Source organism: Ipomoea nil, unplaced genomic scaffold (assembly GCF_001879475.1).
Source record: "Ipomoea nil cultivar Tokyo-kokei standard unplaced genomic scaffold, Asagao_1.1 scaffold2818, whole genome shotgun sequence".
Classification (NCBI taxonomy): Eukaryota; Viridiplantae; Streptophyta; class Magnoliopsida; order Solanales; family Convolvulaceae; genus Ipomoea; species Ipomoea nil.
In genome coordinates, this window is record NW_017619246.1 from 2,422,344 (window position 1) to 2,444,417 (window position 22,074).

General features: G+C 38.2%; 1 protein-coding gene and 1 long non-coding RNA gene across 3 annotated transcripts; both read right to left on the reverse strand.

Annotated features, from left to right (window-relative positions):
- Positions 1-347: 347 nt before the first annotated feature.
- LOC109158448 lies at positions 348-1,280 on the reverse strand. The gene has a single exon (XM_019306354.1). The coding sequence runs from the start codon at positions 1,278-1,280 to the stop codon at positions 348-350; it is 933 nt and encodes a 310-aa protein (XP_019161899.1).
- A 13,068-nt stretch (positions 1,281-14,348) lies between these two features.
- On the reverse strand, positions 14,349-17,829 carry LOC109158470. 2 transcript variants are annotated; one of them, XR_002050395.1, is made up of 8 exons: positions 17,626-17,817; positions 17,397-17,504; positions 17,173-17,263; positions 15,917-16,277; positions 15,396-15,713; positions 15,237-15,276; positions 14,895-15,118; positions 14,349-14,672 (listed from the first exon to the last, which is right to left on the reverse strand). It is a non-coding gene; the product is annotated as an uncharacterized LOC109158470 (long non-coding RNA). The 2 variants fall into 2 exon arrangements; XR_002050394.1 differs by having other exon boundaries at positions 14,349-15,118; positions 17,626-17,829.
- Positions 17,830-22,074: the final 4,245 nt, after the last annotated feature.

Sequence of the window (22,074 nt, forward strand, 5' to 3'; positions counted from 1 at the left end):
AAGTAATTGGCATGAAATTCAAAAAAAACGTTGTTGTCAATTGCAAATTTATTGACAGAGAGTAATGGAACGGAAAGACTGGGTACATGCAGGATATTATTTAAACATAATGTTTTAGACAAGGATGGGATAGTTGCACGACCAATTCGCGAAATAGACAAACCTGCCCCATTACCCACTCTGAGAACGTCTGAACCGCCATACTCATCCGACTGGCTCAACATGCTCGGGTCCGGAGTTGCGTGAGCGGTGGCCCCGGTGTCCGGATACCACCCATCACCCGGAACAGTGGTTGGAGCCGCCGGAGCTTCACCGGACATGGCAACGTGCGCTTGAGGCTGCGGTGGTTAGGTTGTATATCTTTTGTAGCAGTAGACCGCCGAATGGCCGTGTGACCGGCAAATTTGGCATCTCGGCGCCCCGCGACCACCACGTCCTCCCCGGTTCTGGCCACCACGGCCTGACCGGCCACCCCGCTGCTGCTGGGAGTTTTGCGACTGCCTGCCTCCGCCGTGCGAGCCCCGACCAGTACCGGCATACAGGGCAGTGTGTGAACCTGCGGCATCAAGAGACGGATAGTCGTCCACGAGAATAAACTCATGGGCCTGTAAAAAATCGGACAAATGCGTTAGAGTCACCGCCGCTCCAGTCGCCGTGAGAGACGTCGCAAGGGACTTCAGCTCCGGTCGCAGACCTCGAATAACATACAGGTTCTGCTCCATCAGCGTGAGTGGGCGACCAGCTTGGATGAGGGCTTCGACGAGAACACCAGCTCTCCCGAGGTAATCGGCAGTGGAGGCATTCCCTTGACGTAACATCTGGAATTGGCTCAATAAGGTGAGACACCGAGCCTGACTAGAGGATCCCAGGGCGCCGGTGATGGAGGCCCATATGGCAGCTGACGTCTCCCGGCCAAGAGCAAGATGAAGGACTTCATCTGCCATGGACGAAACGAGGAGGGAGACAATGGTTTGATCCTGTTTAACCCAGGCATGGTACGCCGGATTCACGACCGCTACACCCGCGGCCGAGGTGGTTGCCGAATCGCCGGTCGTCGGAGTGCCGAGAATTGTGGCCGGCGGGCATGGAAAGCTACCATCCACGAAGCCCAGGAGATCCTGGCCGCGGAGGAAAGAGAGGAGCTGCATCCTCCAGAATAGATAGTTCTTGAGAGTCAGCTTCATCGTGATATAGTGGTGTGCACCAGACAACGTATTTCCGACGGTCGGAGAAGAAGTCCCGGCGGCAGCAGAAGCAGTTCGCTCGGAAGAAGTCGACATCGTGCGTTGTCGCCGGCGAAAGAGGGTGAGAGGGGGAAAAAAAGTTTGTGGTGGAGGTTGGAGAGGATCGGATAACCTGTGTCTGATACCAGATTAGTGAATTCACCTCAGATTGATTGAACAAAAGATAGGATTACAGAGTATATCGTAGAACTAATCTCTAACTAATCCTAACTAATAGAAAGCTAAGTCAAACAGAATTACCACCACTAATCTATGACTATATATTATACAAATAATAAATATAAAAATACTAGCCATACTAACACGCCTAAGCCACGATCGGTCGAGGCGACGCCTCGGCCACGAGCGATCGAGGTGCATGCCTCGGCCACGATCGGTCGAGGCGACGCCTCGGCCACGATCGATCGAGGCGACACCTCGGTCGCGGTCGGCTAGAGGCTTGCTCCTCAGCTAGCATAAAAAAAGAAAAAAAAAAAAAAAAAAGAAGGGTTGAGGCGCACGCCTCGGCCAAGTGGCTGAGGCGATGCCTCGGCTGTGTCCAAAGCGCAGTGCCTCGGCCAGTTGTGGCGGTGCCCCAGCCCGAAGCCGGCCCACGCCACAAAAAAAAAATGGTAACGATAAACCGCAGAAACCGACAGATGGTGACAAGAGCTGATAGAGAGGTGCTCAAACCGCTCAGGCGGGAAAGGATTTGGAAAGCACAAACCATGTGGGATTTGGAAAACAAAATCGCATATCCTAAATCACTCAGGATTCTGCGCAGTCTCAAGATAGATTCAGCCTTACTCCCAAGTCAACTCAAACACATCCGTAGACTCAGGAGTAGGGGGGACTGGTGACAGGATAATAGGGCTGGCACCCGACCCGGATCATAAGTGGGCATCTGACCCGGCGCCATATTTGACCCGGCACCACAGGGAGACCTAACGGGCAAAACTCCAACGGACAGAATTCCAACAGGTGTCACATTTATTGCAATTGAAGCCACCATTGATGCCACCATTGATGAGAGAGAATTAAAGGCTTGGCTCCCCATTTATGTCCCATGTTGTTACCGTTGGCACCTTTGTATAAGTAGATGCTTCCCTCAGCTTGAGGGGACACGTTGAAGACTCTGGACAAAGACACCCTGTATTTTCTATACTGAGACTAAGGCAATTCAACTATTGTTACAATCCGTTACTCTAATATTATTATTACCGGTAACATTTTTACCGTCAACTTGATTTTATTTTATGCAACAATCGTGTTCATTAATTAGGTTATTTAATCAAATGTAAATAACTGAACTTGAAAGCATAAAATAAGATAAGAACACAAAAACTTGAAAGCAAAAAATTTTGACGTGTCGAGCCCTTGGCTCGACGCGTCGAGTCCACTGGGCCCCAAACTCATCCAAAATTGCTCCAAACTCATCCTTGAACTCCCCTTGGTCATATCTTTGACCTAAAATGGTTCAAAAACACTAACAAACACCATAAATATTCAAAACAAGTGCGAACCATAATTAAATGATAATAGCAAGGAAAACATGTATTAAATAAGCAAAATTAAAGAGCTTAATTACTGTGATGATTCAAAATAACCATAAAAACAAGCACAGATGTGATAACATCAATATGTACGATTCTTCATCTGATTGATCTTTGTCTGACTGAAGGTCTGTAGCAGTAAAGAAGGCTACAAAGTTTCCCACATTATCATCTGACTGATCGTTTGATGTTTCCTCCTCATCATCGCTTAAAGTAGCTACCGACAAAGCCTTTTTCCTTTTGAGATACGTTGCACATTCAGCCTGTATGTGTCCATATCCTTCACATTCCCTACACTGCACTGACCGGTTGAGAGATTTACCTGTGTCTGTGGAACTGTTTCTGTTTTGTCTGGTTCGACCAGTCTGAGATTGATTGTTCTGAGAGAAAGGTGATGTTTCAGCCTTTTGATATGAGGAGTTGTTGCCTTTGTATTGTGTCCTAGTAGACTGACCTTGTCCCTTTCTGTTGAAACCTTTTAAGATTTTCTTGAAATTTTTGGTTAGAAGAGCCAAGGTTTCATCATCTATGTCGTCTGTGTCAGATTCTCGATCAGCCTCAGCCACAAAGGCCACTGACTTTCCTTTTCTATTGCTTCCAAGATCATCATCAGCAAGAACTTCTAGTTCATATGTGTGTAAGCTTCCCATAAGTTCTCCGACAGTCTTCTTTTCCCAACCTGTGTGTTCTTGAATAGCAGTTACTTTCATTCGAAAGCGTTTAGGTAAAGATCGAAGGATTTTTTTGACCACTCTTTCATCAGTGAAAGGTTGTCCAAGGATTGAGGCTCGGTTCATAAGATTTTGAACCCTACTGTGGAAGGTCGAAATGGTTTCTTCTTCAATCATTCTGAGTGCCTCGAATTCTGACAAAACCATTTGTAGCTTTGACTGTTTGACATCACTAGTTCCTTCAAATCTGGTTTCAAGAATTTCCCAAACTCGTTTAGCCTCTTTTACTCCTGTGACAAGAGTAAATACAAATTCATGCAAAGATCCTACAATTGAATTCAATGCCTTGTTGTTTAGATCCGAGGCATTCATTTCATCGTCTGTCCAAGTCTCCATGGGCTTATCTTCAGTAACTCCTTGTGCATTCTGAGTAGTGGGACGACTCCACCCAGTTAGGACAGTACGATAAACCCTGGTACCTTGTGCTTGAAAATATATCTCCATGCGAGCCTCCCAGAAAGAGTAGTTATGACCATCTAGTTCTGGTGGTTTCATACTTGCATCCATCCTGAATACAAACAACCAGCCAACGAACACAGAAAAAAACTTACGAAAGACAGAGAGAATGCAAAACTAAAAACAACCTGTCGGATCAAGTCACTATGTAGACTTAAAAGCTCTAATACCACATGTAATTTTGCATATTCTCTTTTTAGATAGATTAACAGAATTAAGTAACTGTCAGAGATTACTGATTGATTCAGTTAAGAAGTCAGTCAGTAATAATAAGTGGTGGAGAAGATATAAGAGAAAGATAAGAGCACAAACCCAACGACACAGAATATTTACCCAGTTCGATACAGTGTGTATCTACGTCTGGGGGACGATCACATAGGCGTCCAATCCACTAAATCATAATCCAATGTACAAAGGTAGATATACAATAATCTTACCCAAGTGCCCCACACAAGGTACAAACTCAGTCTACACAGGTTTAGTGGATTGTTGAAGATGGAGAGCCATGCATATAGAAGTCCAATGAAATCCCTTCACTTGGAGAGCCCACTCTGATGCAGTCCACTTCAATGACGCTCTTTATAGTTGTTCCCACAACAGTGTGATCACAGTGTCCTTTCGTTTAAGCAGCAGTGATTCTTCTCAAGTTCATCATCTTAATCACCATGAACATATTATATTGAGAAGATACATGACAATCAAAGATCTAATCTCATATAGCAGATGGGGAGTGTTTCTTCATATTTTCGGCGTAACCCTAAATCTCTTCGAGTGAGGATACTTATAGATTCTTCAATAAACTCTCTCCATAAAAGACTTTGATTGTAGAAGGTAAGACTATAAAAGAGGAATGTAATCTCAGAAGATTAGGTCCATACCTTTCTTGAAAATATACGTTGATCTTCTTTCCAAACTTTTCTGATAATACCGCGTAAGACTTTTAGAAATCAGCTTCCTAAATCAGATCTTCAGTGTCAGTCCTTTTGTTGTTGCTTCTGATTGATCAGTTGACTGTAGAGCTGGACGGACAAACTCTAAACCTATCTTAGTTATGCCATAATAATATCGCCAATTATAATATGGGGTTTTTGAACATTAAAAACACTAACATATATATATATATATATATATATATATATATATATATATATATATATATATATATATATATATATATATATATATATATATATATATATATATATATATATATATATATATATATATATATATATGTCACCTCCTTTGTCTTCTTAAAAACAAGAGTAATGAATGAGGTATCTAAGACGAAGTTATGAAAATTTTAAAAACTTTTATAACTTCTAAAAATTATTATTGACTAAACTACTGCATATGAAAAAAATTTACAGACAAAAAATCTCAAGTTATTCCTTGAATTTATCATAAAAGCAACCTGAGAAATTTGACATCATTTTGTATCTTTTATGGTTTGATTACCTTTGTTGCTTAGTAAAGAAAATTGAAAATTGATAGGATAGTGTGTTTTACACGTCTGAAGACAACGATTAAGTCTTTCTTTGTTTGCGCTAAGCTTTAAGTTTGTTATACGAGAGCCAAGTTCCTAACAAGTTATGCTAAAGTTATTGAAATGCTTTTAGAATTGAACAATCTTGGAATAAGAGGCTAATAAGTGAAAAAGTAATGTTGTGAAAGTGATTTTGATGTAAGAAGGAGAATAAAATGTGAAATTTCTACTTTACCCCTCAATTTTTAAATTTTTTTAATTTTTCCGTAAGTTTTAACAGTCAGGGACCAAATGCACCACTTCATTCATAACTAAGGGACCAAAAATAAATATGGTCATAACTCAGGGATTAAGTCGGAACTTGAGTATAACTCAGAAATCAAATATGCAATTTTTCTTGAAAATTATACATAGGCATAAACTTCATGTTCGGTTTTGAACATTATATCTTCCAAATCTTTGAAAACTCAAAAGATTATAAAAGATATTTGGAAACTCAAAAGATTAAAAAAAAACAAAAAAAAATCTCTCTTAACTTTTCAAGTCTTGAATCCCTCAATTCGATTTTGTATGGAACACATGACAAAAATATTGGCAAATGTGCTATTTGTCTTTCAAATTAGGCAAGAGGGGTTAAACTTTTCAAATTTATCAAGTGGTGTCCAATTCATGACTTTTGACTTGTAATCATGCTTGGACAACATTTCCTTTAGTTAAATACTCTTTCTCATTTCTTCAAATTTCAACTGCACTTATAATTAAATAATACAAGTGATCCTTCGTTGCGCTTGCTAGTCTTTTTTTTTTTAGGCAAGTCTCTAGAATACAAGAGAAATCCATTTTGTCAATAAAATAACTTGATCGAAGTTGGGCTATTTGCAGTTCATGAATCCTAAACCATTTGGTCTACTATACACACAACTCAACTTAGCTTTAAACGGAGTCTAGTTGGCTTGGCTAAACGTCCATTTTGTCCTAACGGTGAGGAAGGATCTGCTATATCCGCTAAATCTGTCCTGATCTAATCCGTATCCACTTGTAGTGGATGGAATGAAGATCATAATTTAGATTTGTTTGAATTTAATTTCAAATTAATTAGTTGTATTTTTAAAAATTGGATATTTTGGATTTTTTAATCAAATGCTTAAAAATTGTTTTTTTTTTTTTTAATATTTGAAATCTTGTATTATAAATTATTTTATTTTGTAAACTTAAAATCCATCATTCGATCCGCATTCAATCTGCTATTAACGAATCGCATCGGTTTAGATCCACACTTTTTGTGAATGAGGTTTTTCAAATTTATCTTTAGAGGATTAGATCGGATTCACCCTAAATCCGCTCCACGCTCACCCCAATCCTAATTAAATTTGCTGGGTTCCTTTCTTCCCCAAGGTCCAAGGGAAGAAAATATGTTCAGAATTGATATATTCTTAACTGTCCTTGTTTGGATGGATGATGGAGAAATGAATGCTCTTCATGTTATAGATGTGTAAGGAATGGAAATTCTGATGAAATTCAACTAGCCCTAGCCCTAACCCTTGCTTTAGAAGCATTTGTTTGCATTTTCCAAAGCTCATATTCTCCCACCTAGTTGTTGGAAAAATAGCATTAAAAAAAATATTTTAAGTGGCTATTTTGTGGGATAATTATTAGTGAAGTCCACTTTCGATTTGGGTCGGGTCAAAGTGGATTCGGATTCTTCATAGTGAGACGAAGAGATTGATATATTGTATGCTCAAAACGGATAATGGGTGAATGAGATATTGATTCCCAAAGTAGACCCATTGAGTTGGAAAAATGAAGGGAAAAAGTGAGCTTTTATCCCACATTGATTTGGGAAGAGGATTTGCCCCACTATTTATACAAGAGTCTTTTAGAGATTTATTGAATGTATAGCATAGAGGCTTTCTTTCGTCTGCAAGCGTGCAAATTGAAAATGTTTAATTAGGTTTAATTCAAGTTGAAGCTCGTGAGGTAGAAAGTTCGACCTTGGGAGGTCAAAAGTTGTCTTGAATTTTGAATTGGTTTGAATGCCAAAATTAAATCCTATTCATCCTTCACTTCCTATATACGAGTGTTGTTGGAGCAGCATGTTTCAAGAGAACAACACACATTGTCCATTAATTCCAATTTTGAATTGGTTTGAATGCCAAAATTAAATGCGAGCAGCAGGTTTTCCACAAGAAAGTAGTGAAGAACTACGAACAAGAGAACAACACACACAGAAAAACTCTGCTCATACTCCATTCTAACTCTGCTCCTACTCCATTCTTGAAGTTGTGTTCTGCCTGTGCTCTAGTTCGCCGGGTTCATTCGTTTGGGTGCTCAAACGTCGAACCATAGTACATTTTATCCTGGGAAGCCTGGGCCACAACGCTCCTAGAACTTTTGGGAGGTGGAAAATAAGGTTTTAATGAATAAGGGCACTTCGCCTGACTCGTACTTACCTTCTTTCTTCCTCCTTTCTTCTCCTTCTTTCGTATTGGATTATGCTTTAAGCAAAAATCCTCTCTCTTTATTTGATATAGTCATTGGATTGGAATTATAATCTGAGGATTATAAGTACCAATTTTTGGTTGATATATATTGGTATATCTTTTTCGTAGATATATATATGTATATATAACCTTTGGGTCCGTTTTATATATATTTGAGTGTATATATATATTTTGGATATATATCGAATAGTATTTTATATATTTTCGAGTGTATATATAAATACTATTTTGGGATATTAAATCGATGTTTGGTTCATTATCACTAATAATCTTAAAACCTTATTTATTTTTGCTAATGAACAAGTCGATGGATTCCAAGAGTATTGGATCCGCGAATGTTGCTTGTGGTGCACATTCAAATGGTCGGAACAGCAACGATGTTGCACATTCCGTGATGCCGGTTGACGGCAGCAACGTTGGAAATGATGTTTCCATGGGAGTTGCTAATCACACGATGGTGCTCCGGAGAACTTCGGTTCACGAACCGGTAGACCTGTGGTTGATGGCACGCAATTGGTACCTATTGCGATGCCTAATGGATCTGCTAAAAGCCACGAAGGATCTAGTGTTTATGTGACCACTACATGGTCTGAGGACTATTGTAGTGTGACCAATGACTTCAACCGTAATCAAAGGAAAGGCAAGCGAAATCTTAGCTTTCAAAAAGATTATGAGAAGAAGGAGAAATGCCACTATGAAGCGATCCATCATCCTGGTGAAAAGGTTGAGGACAATTTTGCTATGTTTAAAACATGTGGATAGTTGGACGAGTGAGGTCACAACCGAGGTACCCCCGATGTGCGCTATAGACCACCCTTCATGGAGTGGACGATTGGAAAATGGAACAAGACACACGGGTTGAAGGATTACTATGAGATAGGAATAAGGAAATGTGTTTCCAATGTAATTTTTCCTATTTATTTATTTTTGAATAAATGTTGTAGTATCCTTGTGATACATTTTTATTAAGTGTTGAATAAAAATGAATCGTTCCATTTATGTGTTTGAACTTTGTATATTTTGAAATATTCATGTGTGATATTTTATTATATAAAAGATTCAATATGGATGCCTAGTGCATCAAGTAGCATTATTTGGAAAATGCTAAAATGGCTTAACGGCCGGAACGAAATGTAACAAGCGTGTTACATGTTTGAAATCTCATAAGGGCTTCGGTTCTAGTTCATGTTGAACGATATAGATTTTAAAGTAGAATCAATTTGTCAAAAATTGGGCACTACTACAAAAACACCTTTTAACGTCATTTACTTTAGGCATACGACGTCGGTTATTTGCCGACGTAGATCTGGGGACGTTGTAAATAAATTATACGACGTCGGTTTAAAAAACCGACGTCGTATATTATTTTTAATTTTTTAAATAATACATACGACGTCGATTTTTCCAAAAACCCGACGTCGGATTTTTGAAAAAACCGACGTCGTATCTCATTTTTTTTTAAAAAAATATATTGATACGTACTAAATTTTTTGAAAAAAGTTTATGTACGGGAAAGAGATGGTGAGTAAACGAGTGTAAATTGTCGTTCCGCAAGGGATTGGGACTATGACACGTACTTGAGTGACAACTAAAATTCTAGGCACCAAAGTATTGGAACCCACAAGAATCCAAACAAATTCAAATTCATGGCTGGGTAATGTCAACAATTAAAGGCTAAAAATCTAGTTAAGACAATGCAATTTAAACACAAGTAAACACAATGATAAAAGATGGGCTCAAATTAGGGGATATTGCCTTCTAGATGCTTTAACAACTTAGGGATTAGGGGAGAACATCAACCAAGGGAACACAAGGGCAAAGCACATAAAAATCCTAGCTTAAAGCCATTTTCATAAGCTAAAGAACAAGGATTAGAGCAAGGATTGCCCCACTTTCATGGTGTATCAATTCCTAGCTCTTAAAGCACATAAGCATTTAGGCCCCCAATTCTTCCCTATTTTCATAGAAAGAAAATGGGTTTAGAGAAAGGAGAGGCTTAAGTTCTTCCCCCAACTTTCATTGTGGAGAAAAACTACCCAAAAGCAAGTTAATAAGAGCTACGTACCAAATATTAACAAGATTCAATATAAATCCTTCACAAACAAATGAACCCTAGGTTAGATATTTTCCCCCTTATGCAATAATCACCTATTTAGCATCTAGGTTGGCAATATCACCCTAATCCGAGCCCAAAAACAGACTACTCACACTTCATAAGCATAAATAACAACAAAGCACAAGAAAATATCATAAACATTGCACAAAAGCTTTAAAAGAAGAGTAAGAAGCTTCTCTATTGAAGATGAAGATTTTGTGGTTGAATCCCACTCCAATCCGCGTTTACAAGCTTGCTAGATGAGTTAGAGATGTAATACTAGACTAATCTAAGCTAAGGAAGTCTAAGGAAATGAAGAGAAATGAGTTCTAGCTATTTAGGGTTCTCCCATCCCCCAAAAATCCAAGAAAAACGCATAAATATTAACAGAGCACAGTGATACTGCCTTAGGGACAGCCATCCCTGAGGCAGTACAATTTATTCTTGGTTCACTAGAAAGGGCGTACGGGCATGCGTACGAGCGTACAGCAGGGCGTACGCCACCTGCTTCTTTTTTGAGATCTTGGACGGGCTGACGGATGGGCGTACGGGAGGCAGTACGATGCTCCTAAAATTCCTAAATGCATTCCAAACTCTTTGGTTGATCTCTTGGTCCCTAAATTGCTCGTATTTTCCCACAAATCATTGAATTCCTCACTTGTTGTGAATGATTGCACCTTGAAATAAAACCAACATAACTTAGTCACAATTCACACAAGTTTTTAGGCAATTCACAAATAAAAAGGGTTCAAGAAATGGGTAAAAATATAGACAAAAATGCACTTATCAGCATCCTCCACGTCGGACCTGCTACGCTCGTTGCCTTACAATCAAGGTTGCCGGAGAAAGCTCGTCGCCATACAGTCGTGGTCACTGGAGATAGCTCGTCGACACTCCAAGCTAGAAGCTCGCTCGTCAACAAAGAACATAGATCTACATCGAATCGTTGTTGTCCAAGACGCAAGTTGTTGTTGCTGGTGGATGCTGGTACACCGTGACGAAGAAGACGGCGTACTGTAGGAACGGATGAAGAAGACCATGGTGAAAGAAAGAATGAAGAACGAAGATGCTAGCTTCTTTTTCTTTTCTGTTTTATGCTTCTGAGAAAGGGATGAAGGAGACGAGAGAGAGAGAGTGTGTGCTTTGAGATGTCGAGATCTAGATCTGTATGCGTTAAATATGAAAAACATTTTTTTTAAAATTTTAATTAAAAAATACAACATCGGTCTTTTTGCATAACCGACATCGTATGTCTTTAATTTATTTTTAAAAAAATTTATTTCAAACTTACGATGTCGGTTCTAGGGAGAACCGACGTCGTATGTCTTTTATTTATTTTTAAATAAATTATTTATAATCTACGACGTCGGTCTTTTTGCATAACCGACGTCGTATGTGTTAATATTTAAAAAAAATATTTATGACCTCGGTTTTTCTAGAGAACCGACGTCGTAACTAATATAAATTACTTTTACTTTATTTTATTGACATATAACGTCAGTCTTTCAAAAAACGACGTTAATTAGGCGACGTAATATCCTTTTTCTGTAGTAGTGGGGATAGTTGTATAATTGCAAGCATCGCAGCTCAATTGTTGAATATTTTAAATAATATTCTGAGTAAGATTATATAAACTTGATTCAACTAGTCGTGAAAGTTGGTTGATTTGTTCTTGTTAATTGTGTTAAAATTAACTTGATCAAAAATTCCAAATTACACTAGTATGGAATTTATTTGAGACAAAAAATGATTTGTTGGATAGTGCTTTCATAGCACTAACGGAGAGTGCAAGATAAAATTAGCACTGTATTGCTAATTAACTTAGCACTAGTTAAGTGCTATTTGAAAGCACTAATAGTAGTGTTTAATAGCACGAATGATAGTGCTTGATAGCACTAACGAAAGGATGCTTGGCTAATTTTATAATTAGCTAATAAGCATTGGAATTATAAATTAAGCAACTATGTGTTGCTGTGAGTTTATAAAATTTAAAGCAATAGAATTTTGCTTTGGAATCGGCGCGTTAGTTTGGCAGCAATGATTCATGCTTGGTAAAGCATGATTCGTGCCTCATTCCTAAGCATTGATTCGTGCTTCAACTTCGGAAGCATTGATTCATGGTCTTGGCCTTTCGGTCAAATTCCGAATGGATTCGTGAGGGCTAATCTGTTAGCACCCACAAGATGTGTTAACGTGTAACACATGTTTATTCTTTATAAGAATAAAGAGAAAAACTAAATTAATCGTGGATTAATGCGGTTACGAACGATCAATGTAGTGAATATGAAACACCTATTGGTGATTTCTACGCAAGCGTTGGTATTGTACTCGAGTGTACGACACGGTATTCACCTCAATCGAATGTTGTTGCCAAACATAAATATCAAGACGTTGATAAGTTCGGGTCCACCTCAAGGTATGTGGGGTGAGACAATACTTTGGACAAGTAAGTACCTTTTTAATAAGGTTACCCGCATGAAATTCTTACGAATTGTGGGTACGTAGGAAGTTTTCCTACTAATGCCTTAAATGTGGGAGTGTCTTGCCAAAGGTGTGTATTGGTTCTTAGTACACGAGTCCTATAGTTTAGATGTACATAAGAACACGGTAAATTGAATTAAGAAGTCTATCGCTCTTTAGAAGATGCATTTCTGTGAAGGTTCAATAAAAGGACCTAGCACGATGAAATAAACTTTCGACGTAGCTATGGTAGAAGGGTATGAAAGAGAACACGAGCTCAAAGCTAAACGTAGCAAGAGAGCTAGGATTGTAAAATCCCTTTGTCCAGATTTTCTGACGTACATGCTAGAATGTGACGCGCATATTCTAACTTGTTTACTAGAAAATAAATTGGATTTTCTTACATGGTTGTTGGAAAACGAGCCTCGAACGTATGTAGAAGTGTTGATTTCTACATGTGGACCAACCCGAGAGAGGCTACCGAGGTGAAGTAGATTTTATATTAAAGAATCATACTTGGAACTGGTTGTTCTTCCCCCGGGTTGTAAAACCTCTGGATCCTAAGTGGATCACTAGTCAGAAGATAAAACCGGTTGGTTATATTGAAGTAAAATGGTCGGGCTTGTAATTGTAGATTACATGCAACGCGAGTGCCACGGTCACTTCGATATATATTCTGTTGTGATGAGAATGAAATCCATTAGGATGACACTCGCCATAGCTGTAACACCCCGTGTTATGGCCCATAAACCAATTAATTAATTACCCAGAAAGAAAGATTAAAATCTCATTAATTAGGAAAGGCCCACCATAAGCCCATGGACCCTTATCCCTAAATCCAACCCTTAGTCCCATAGGAAATAGAAGTAGCCAACTATATAAATAGGAACATAAGAGGCACCTAGAACCCACACCACAATAATCTATCACCACACAAGAAGTTCCAAGAATTCCCCTAGGAGAAATCAAGAAAGGAGGAATCTTAAAGAAAGACCCTTCATAGTCAAGGAAATTAATTAAGGCTAAGAGGTAACCCATGTCTCAACAAAACCTATTTTTCTTCGCTATAATCTCCTTCCTTGGCCTCCGTCTATATGCTTGTGTCTTGATTAATTCCTCTATGTTATTTGTGATATATTCTTGATGATTGATAAGATGATTTATGTGTGTGAGAGTTATGAGATACTTGAGGTATGCTCGTGACTTTGGACTACACACTAGTACAAAATTGCAGATAGGCTACCATTGTAAAAGGCAATAGGCGACCATTGTACAATGGTTGCCTATGAGAGGCTCGCGGAAAGCCATGGACTTTACGCGACCATTGTACAATGGTCGCGCATTGTCAGTAATACGCAACCGTTCTTGACAAAGAATGGTCGCGTATTGTTTTTTATTTTTTTATTCAAATGTAATACGCGACCATTCTTGAATTGAAATGGTCGCGTATTGTTTTTTTTTTTTTTAAATCAACTTTCCGCGACCATTCTTCAACAAAGAATGGTCGCGGATACTATTTTAAAAAATAAAAAAATAATTTAAAAAATAATTTTAAAACTATATTTATTTTGCACCATGCAATTCTTCACACAACCATTATGAAAGTAAAAAACAATAAATGAAATTACATATTTGCAATTCTAAATTAAAAATAATTGAAAACTACAAAAGAAAAGAATAAAATTACAACAATATGAGATAACTCAAAAATGCAAATAAAATTTTAAATAAATAAATAAATAACAAATGAAGCAGTGACATAAAATCCTTACAAAGTGTGTTGGCCTAGATGGAGGTATGGGACTAATGTGTTTATTCTATTTACAAGAAGACTTCATGCAACTTACAGCAATCTACTGAATAACAAAGACTAGCATGCACATGTTTATCTTTGCACTACAGCTTTGCTTGGGTACTTCCAGATCATAATACAGAATATTGACACGGCTACTATTACATATATGCTGACAGCATATAATCTTGAGAAGCTGAGCCCACAGAGAACATGCGATACAAGCGATGAGAAAGAGAACCCATTCTTTGAGAGGTGATGATTACTGCCCTGTTTGGACAGTAACCGAACTGTTGTATCATGTTCTTGAGTGGTTTCCATGGTGCTTGCACTGTGCATCTCATCCTTATCAGTGCTTGAAGTGCATTCATGGGCCTGCATGGAATATGACAGATTTTACCAGGATGAAAGAAATTTGTTTTCTATTTCCAGAAAAATATATGCCTACAGAACACATTATGAGAAGTTCTTAGCAAATAAGCAAACACCCACGAGTTAAACGCCATGTCTTCATTTGGAATTCCTCAAGTTTTAAGAACAATTTCAAAAGCAGTACACAAAACAAAACTGATTTAGAAAGCTGACATTTAATCTTACCTCCCCTATTACAGCTCTTCTTCCATGTCCTATGCCTGCTTGTCCAAAACTAACCGACACAGTTACTTGTTCCATCTGCAAAATTCTCTTTGCAGCACTTACCTGGCTCACATTGTGCTATGAGCTTGCTTGGTTAAATAGCTGAGGCATCCAAACCTTTGTGCCAGTTTCACCATCTACTGTAGTGCGGTGGTTGGTGGCACTATTATCCCCATATGATTCTTCTGTTAAACAAATTTAACATAAGATTAATCAATAGGGTTAAGATTGGCAAAACCCTCTCTTCAATGGAATGATCATAAAGATCAGTTTCATGCTATCCATCTGAGCAGTAGGGATTACCTGATGCCTTAGTTTTGAAGGATGTGAGAGATGCTTGAACCTGCAAAGAACATGATATCAAGGGAAAAGGCAGAGGGTGGTCCATCTCAGGGAATTGGATTCATTTATAGATAAAAGTTCAAAAGGCAAGCCTAAGGAAAGATTCAGCCCTAAGCTTACCTCTGCCACGAGTGATTGTGCTTTATGCACTTCACTGCCAAAACTTCCTGCCTCTGCCATATTAGCAGAACTAACAGAAATTGGTTCCCGTTCCAACACAAAATGAATTCTCCTTGGGGCAGTGCCTCGGGTGATAATGTTTCCTGAAGTTGGTCGATTTTGTCGTTGACGCTTCCGAATCCTTAACCCAGACCCGCCTGCAACATCACTTGCATGGCCAACAGGATTTGTATGGGTGTGTGTATCTTCTGTATGCAATATGGAGTCTGGATCATTAGGTGACACTTGAGTCTGAAAGGGCGCAGGAGATGTTTGCTCCTGCAAGAAGTCCATGCCCATAAGGTTAATACAAGCATTAGAATAAGGGAGCAAAAAATTCAAATTTAGTTTTAGAAGCAAATCAATGCAATTGTGTTAGAAGTACCTTAAAGCTAACAGCAGATTGCAGCCAAGAAAAACAGAGTGATACAGAATACTAAAAAAGGTATGATAAGCAATAGATGTCAAATGACTCAAATTACCAATAGTGTGTCCTGAAGAATCAAGCGTTCAGAAGACAAGTTATTCTGCCATGTTCAGAAGACAACACCATTTTCAATGTCCTCAGCAAGTCCTTTCTCTAGTGGTTCAGGAATCTACAGAATTCCAAGTGCAACAAGTGAAGTGGGAACTTAAGTTTTCAACAAGGCACCTCCAAAGACTGTTACATTTTACCCTCTATATAAGAGACTTATGAGCCTTTCTAGTGGAAGACATATATTGCACAGAAGCACTTTGCAATGGTTCTTGATCAAATCTTCTTCTGGCATATATCCTTCCTTTCTTTCATTACTATTTTACTCCTTCCAGTTTACCATAATTTTACCATCATACAGTTTTTTTCTGTTAAGATTGAATATAAAACAATTTAGAACATAATTATACAAATATGGAAATGATATAAAAAAGCAACATGAAATTAGTGATTTTGTCAACTTTAGGTCTATCATAAATGCACATTACTACATGAGTTTCTTTTCAGCAACCGCATCAGAAGCTAAAGAACTCTGACCAGGGAGAAACTCCAATTCCTTTTTTGGAGAGGGGAGATTGATGCATCTCCCCATGCCATAATTGTTGACTTCAAAAAGAATGCTTCTCCCATCGAACAATACATGTATCATGATATCAAATCCTCATCATTAAAGAAAAACGCCTTTTTGGTTGTAACTAGTAAATGTAAAACACACATATATATTACCTAGCTTAGCCAAAGATTATTGAGTAATGAAGATCACTCAGCTCGCTAGCTTACAATTATATATAGTACAGAGAAATTCTTGAATTGAGTGAAGCAGATCAGATCATATCAACGTGCTGACACTTCAGTTCTGCGGCCCTCATATATATGCATGCATAAGATTTCAAGAATTTATAACAATTGAAAGAAGTTTTAGAATATGGTTGTTTTGTGGTGTTCAAAGAACGAAAAAAAGAGGTGATTTCACAGAGTAAAAATTAAATGAACACATACACCTGCAGAACTAATATAATCAAGATAAGAACGAATGCATGAATTCGATCACCTATGGCTCTGGCGTGGAGGTGTTGCAACTTAATTTTAGGATCATATGTTAGCAACAGTTATGAAATTTGAAGCACATACATGCAGTAAATTAAGCTGCTCTGCTCAAATCTGGTTTGCATCAAAATTGATGTAATTAAAGTTTGAAATCTATCCAGTACGTATATATAATATTTACTAATAATATTTTCAGCAAATTAATTAAATTGACACCTCAACTTAACCAAGTGATTTGGTGATGCCTGCATGTATAATTCTGTGCATCATATCCATCAGCAAGCTAAGCTAGCTTCTGTATCTCTTCCTGCCATGGTACCAAATACTGTGAGAACTCTTTCCTTTAACTTATAAATCACAGGTATGGTATGCTGATTAAAGAAGTTACAAGTAGTGGCATAAATGATGAATTGAAGCATACCAGAAGGATAATCAAGTACCTGAACAGTTCTTCAGGAACACCGCCGCCGAAATTCCTCTCCTCTCCATCAATCCGGAGGTTGATGATGAAGCCGCAACCAACGCCGCCATCTGCAAGTGGTCTTGTGCTACGAAAGGGAGTCAGAGATGAGTATTAAGGGTTTTATGGTCTCTGAATGATCGAGTTAGATCTGAGCGCAACCCACTTCTAGATCTGAGAAAGAAACAAAACGAAAAACAGAGAGAAACCTCTGAGCTTTCTTCTTCTTCTTCTTCTTCGATGGAGCGGCGGTCGTGGGTGTCTGAAGCAGGGGCGGAGACGTCGGCTATGGCGGTGGCAGCAGCGGTGGCGTCGGCAGATCAGCGGTGGAGGTAGTGGCTGCGTCGAGGTTTTCACGGTAGATCGGCAGGTCGGAGCAGATCGGCAGGTCAGAGCAGACGGTGTTGGGTATGAGAGGATGAGCAGACGCGGCGTTGGGTATGAGAGGATGAGCATATCAGATCTGATGGAGTGATGGGTAGATTAGGGTTAATATTAGGCAACCATTTCTATTAAAAATGGTTGTCTATTATAAAACAAGTTCTATTTTAAGGTAACTATTTCTATTAGAAATGGTTGCCTATTATAAATTAATTTTTTTTAAATAAATACAAAATACAATGGGCAACCATTACAACTAATAATGGTGGCGGATTATTGATCACTTATTTACAAAATTACCACTGCGAATTTTTGGGCTAAGATTAGGCAACCATTCTTTCAACAATGGTGGCCTATGATCAATCTTCTATGTTCAATTTTGTACTAGTGACACTATGTGGGATATCTAGCTGTACTTGGAAATTATATCACAAATATCAAAGGACGCTAAGTCCATTAAAGGCTATGTGTTTACGTAGGCCAGTGCAGCTGGTCGTATGCAAATTCTTGAAACGATTTGTGATAGCTAAGATCCATGACGGGATCAAAGCTGAGAGCCTTACACTCGTATTGCGAGCGAGTAGGCCGAATGGTCATGCCATTGTTTGGGAATGTTCCTAGAGGTAAACTCGTACCTCCAATTTCTGTGCGTTGCGATAATCAAGCCAAAATTGGTTAAGTATAGAGTTAAATGTGGAATGGTAGGTCTAGACTTATAAGTCATAGACATAATACTATTAAACAATTTCTCACAACATGGGTTATCTCTATTGACTATGTGATGTCAAAAGATAACGTAGCGGACGCTAACTCGCTAACCCGAGGGTAAGCAAATGGTTGTTGAGAAGTTGGAACGAGGAATGGGTCTAAAGCCCTTGGACTAAAAGTTCTATAGTGGATACCCAACCTAGCTGGGACCTAGGTTCAAAGGGCAACTAAATTGTGGAACAGAGCGTGTCACTGTGGGGTCTCGGACTCCCTACCACTCCTCGTTAGAAATAGTGACTCCCGCACGAGGCTAGCACATTGATGCTTTAATGATTCGAATGTCGGTTGACATGTGAGAGTATGTGGGATACTCGAGAAAGAATCACCTATGTGAGAGAGAAGTGAGGGTCGCTTCAAAGGAGAATTGATGGGCACAATTCTTCACAAACTGTTGCAGAACCAGTAAGGTGACCCACGACCAAAATGGGCACACTCATGAAAACATAGCATGGTTGGGAGGTTCCTGTGTGAGATATGTCATCGTCTACACAAACGGCAGTCGGTTCAAAGACATCGCGTTCTATCGTAAAGCCAGTAGAGTAAACATATCTTCACAAGGGAAGGTTCAAAGGGTAACACCTACCTATCCTATGCAGGGATCGACCGTTGAACACAATTGTTTCCAATTTCAAAATACCCTGAAAATCAATTTTTCATTTATGTGGGGGATTGTTGGAAAAATAGCATTAAAAAGGCATTTTAAGTGGTTATTTTGTGGTATAATTATCAATGGGGTCCACTTCCGATTTTGGTCGGGTAAAAGTGGATTCGAATTCTTCGTAGTGAGACGAAGAGATTGATATATTATACTCTCAAAACGGATAATAGGTGAATGGGATATTTATTCTCAAAGTAGACCCATTGAATTGGAAAAATGAAAGGAAAAAGTGAGTTTTTGTCCCATATTGGTTTGGGAAGATGATTTGCCCCACTATTTATTCAAGAGTCTTTTAAAGACTTATTGAATGTATAGCATAAAGGCTCTTTCACGCGCGCAGGGGAGGGGGATGGAGCGGCGAAAAGGCTTGACTCAAACCTAAGCTCGTGTGTGCCGGCACTTGTATCCAAAAGTTGGCCTTGGCTGAAAGTTCGACCTCCTTCGACCTTGGGAGGCCAAGGTGAAAGTTTCATTGGCTGAGATTGGCATCCTTCACCTCCTATATAAGAGTGTTGTTGGAGCAGAGGCAGAAAACTCTTCTCCTACCCCATTTTTGAAGTTGTGTTGTGTTCTGCCCGTGCTCTAGTTCGCCGGGTTCGTTCGTTTGGGTTCTCAAGTCGAACCGTAGTACGATTTATCCTGGGAAGCCTAGGGCACAATGCTCCTGGCACTTTTGGGAGGTGTCAAAACCGTTGTCTATGTACGTGACTTTTAACAACACCGGTTTCAACAACACACAATAGACAACGGTTAAAAAACCATTGTCTTTTCTATAAAACACAACGGTTAAAAACCGTTGTCTATGTTCGTGACTTTTAACAACACCAGTTTCAACAACAGTAAATAGACAACCGTTGTCGTTTCTAGAAAAGACAACGGTTAAAAACCGTTGTCTATGTGCGTGACTTTTAACAACACCGGTTTCAACAACAGTAAATAGACAACGGTTAAAAAATTGTTGTCATTTCTAGAAAAGACAACGGTTTAAAACCGTTGTCTATGTGCGTGACTTTTAACAACACCGATTTCAACAACACTTAATAGACAATGGTTAAAAAACCGTTGTCGTATCTAAAAAAGACAACGGTTAAAAACCGTTGTCTATGCGCGGGACTTACAACAACACCGGCTTCAACAACAGAAATTTTACCCCTACGACAACGGTTATTAACCGTTGTCTATGTGCATTTTTCTTGTAGTGGCACTTCACCTGACTCGTACTTACCTTCTTTCTTCTCCTTCTTTCGTGTTAAATCCTCTCTCATTATTTGATATAGTCGCTGGATTGGAATTATAATCTAAGGATTATAAGTTCCAATTTTTGGTTGATATATATTAGTATATCTTTTTCGTAGATATATATGTATATATAACCTTTGGGTCCGTTTTATATATATTTGAGTATATATATATATATATATATATATATATATATATATATATATATATATATATATATATATATATTTCGGATATATATCAAATAGTATTTTATATATTTTCGTATGTATATAAAAATACTCTGATATTAAATCGACGTTTGGTTCATTATCACCAACACTAGTGGCTAGCTTTGATGGCAGAAATACAATGCATATGTGTCAAATTATCGTTAGAAGATTAAACTTAACCTATTGAATAATTTAACCCATGAATTTATAAGTTTATTTCTTTCAATCTAATTTTTCAATGTAAAACCCTCTCAACTGTGTTTGTTACATGTATTTTTTCCCCATGGATTCAAGAGAAATTGTTTAAAAGAAAACAAAAATTACAAAAGCACAAGTAAAGAAACATCCACAATGTCAACGAATAGAAGCCCGTTAGACCCTTTGAATGACTCATAAACATGCAAGCCAGATCGAGTGAGAGTGACCATGATGTGTCCTCAATCATCAGAAATTTAATATTTGCTTCTATATATTTATTTGAACAGTTCTAGTTTTAGTTCCACACAGCCGGTAAGATCTCTTATAACTTCAAGCAAGTAACAATCAGAATCTCTACCATTATTACTAGCATACTTCACTCTATTTACTATTGCCAAAGAGTCACTTTCTATCAAGTGATAGTAATATGTTTTTCAGGCACCAAAAACTATGAGAATGCACTAGCTATACATATATGGTTCATCATCTCCCCTTCTTGAGCATCCATAATAGTCTAGGTTTTTTATGATTTTTTATGTGCTAAATAGGAGTAAGAAGAGGGAGGAAAAAAAAAAAAAAAAAAAGAAGAGTCTGACACGGAATTAGAAAAAAAAAAAAATTAGCAGTACCTAACTCACCAACGGGCGCGTGAGTACGTCTCCAGCACATGGAGATAGACGGCCAACTTTGTTTCCCTTTTCCAAATGTGGACCCCACAACAATCTATTAATTTGCAAGAGTTAACTTTTCCCAAAAACCCCAACCTACATCAACAAAAAATCATACCCTTTTTTCTGCACTATTCCAAAAATCCACCAAAATTCACTTATGTGGTTTCTCTAACCACTCTCACAACAAACCTAATACGTACTCAAGTGCAATCTCCTATTGACAGAATAAAGCTTTATCAAAGGCAAATTAAAGCAATAAAGTTACTGCAACTTTATTGGCAACCTCTCTCCTGTTTATCATAAACATACAATAAGAAATAAATGTACAATCTCACCTTTACTTTTACCCCATCCTAAATAAACCGCATTAGAAGAATTTTATGCAACAAATTTAATTAAATCGATCTTAAATATTAACCACAATTAAACTCCTTATATGATAATTATGTTCCAGACTTCCAGTCACTCATCCACCCTTCCAAACAAACCAAATATATATATCTTCAATCTGCTATTAGAGCACACAAAATA

What these genes read in the sequence shown, in the direction of transcription:
- LOC109158448 (XM_019306354.1), bottom strand. Translation starts at nt 1,280, where the DNA reads ATGTCGACTTCTTCCGAGCGAACTGCTTCTGCTGCCGCCGGGACTTCT.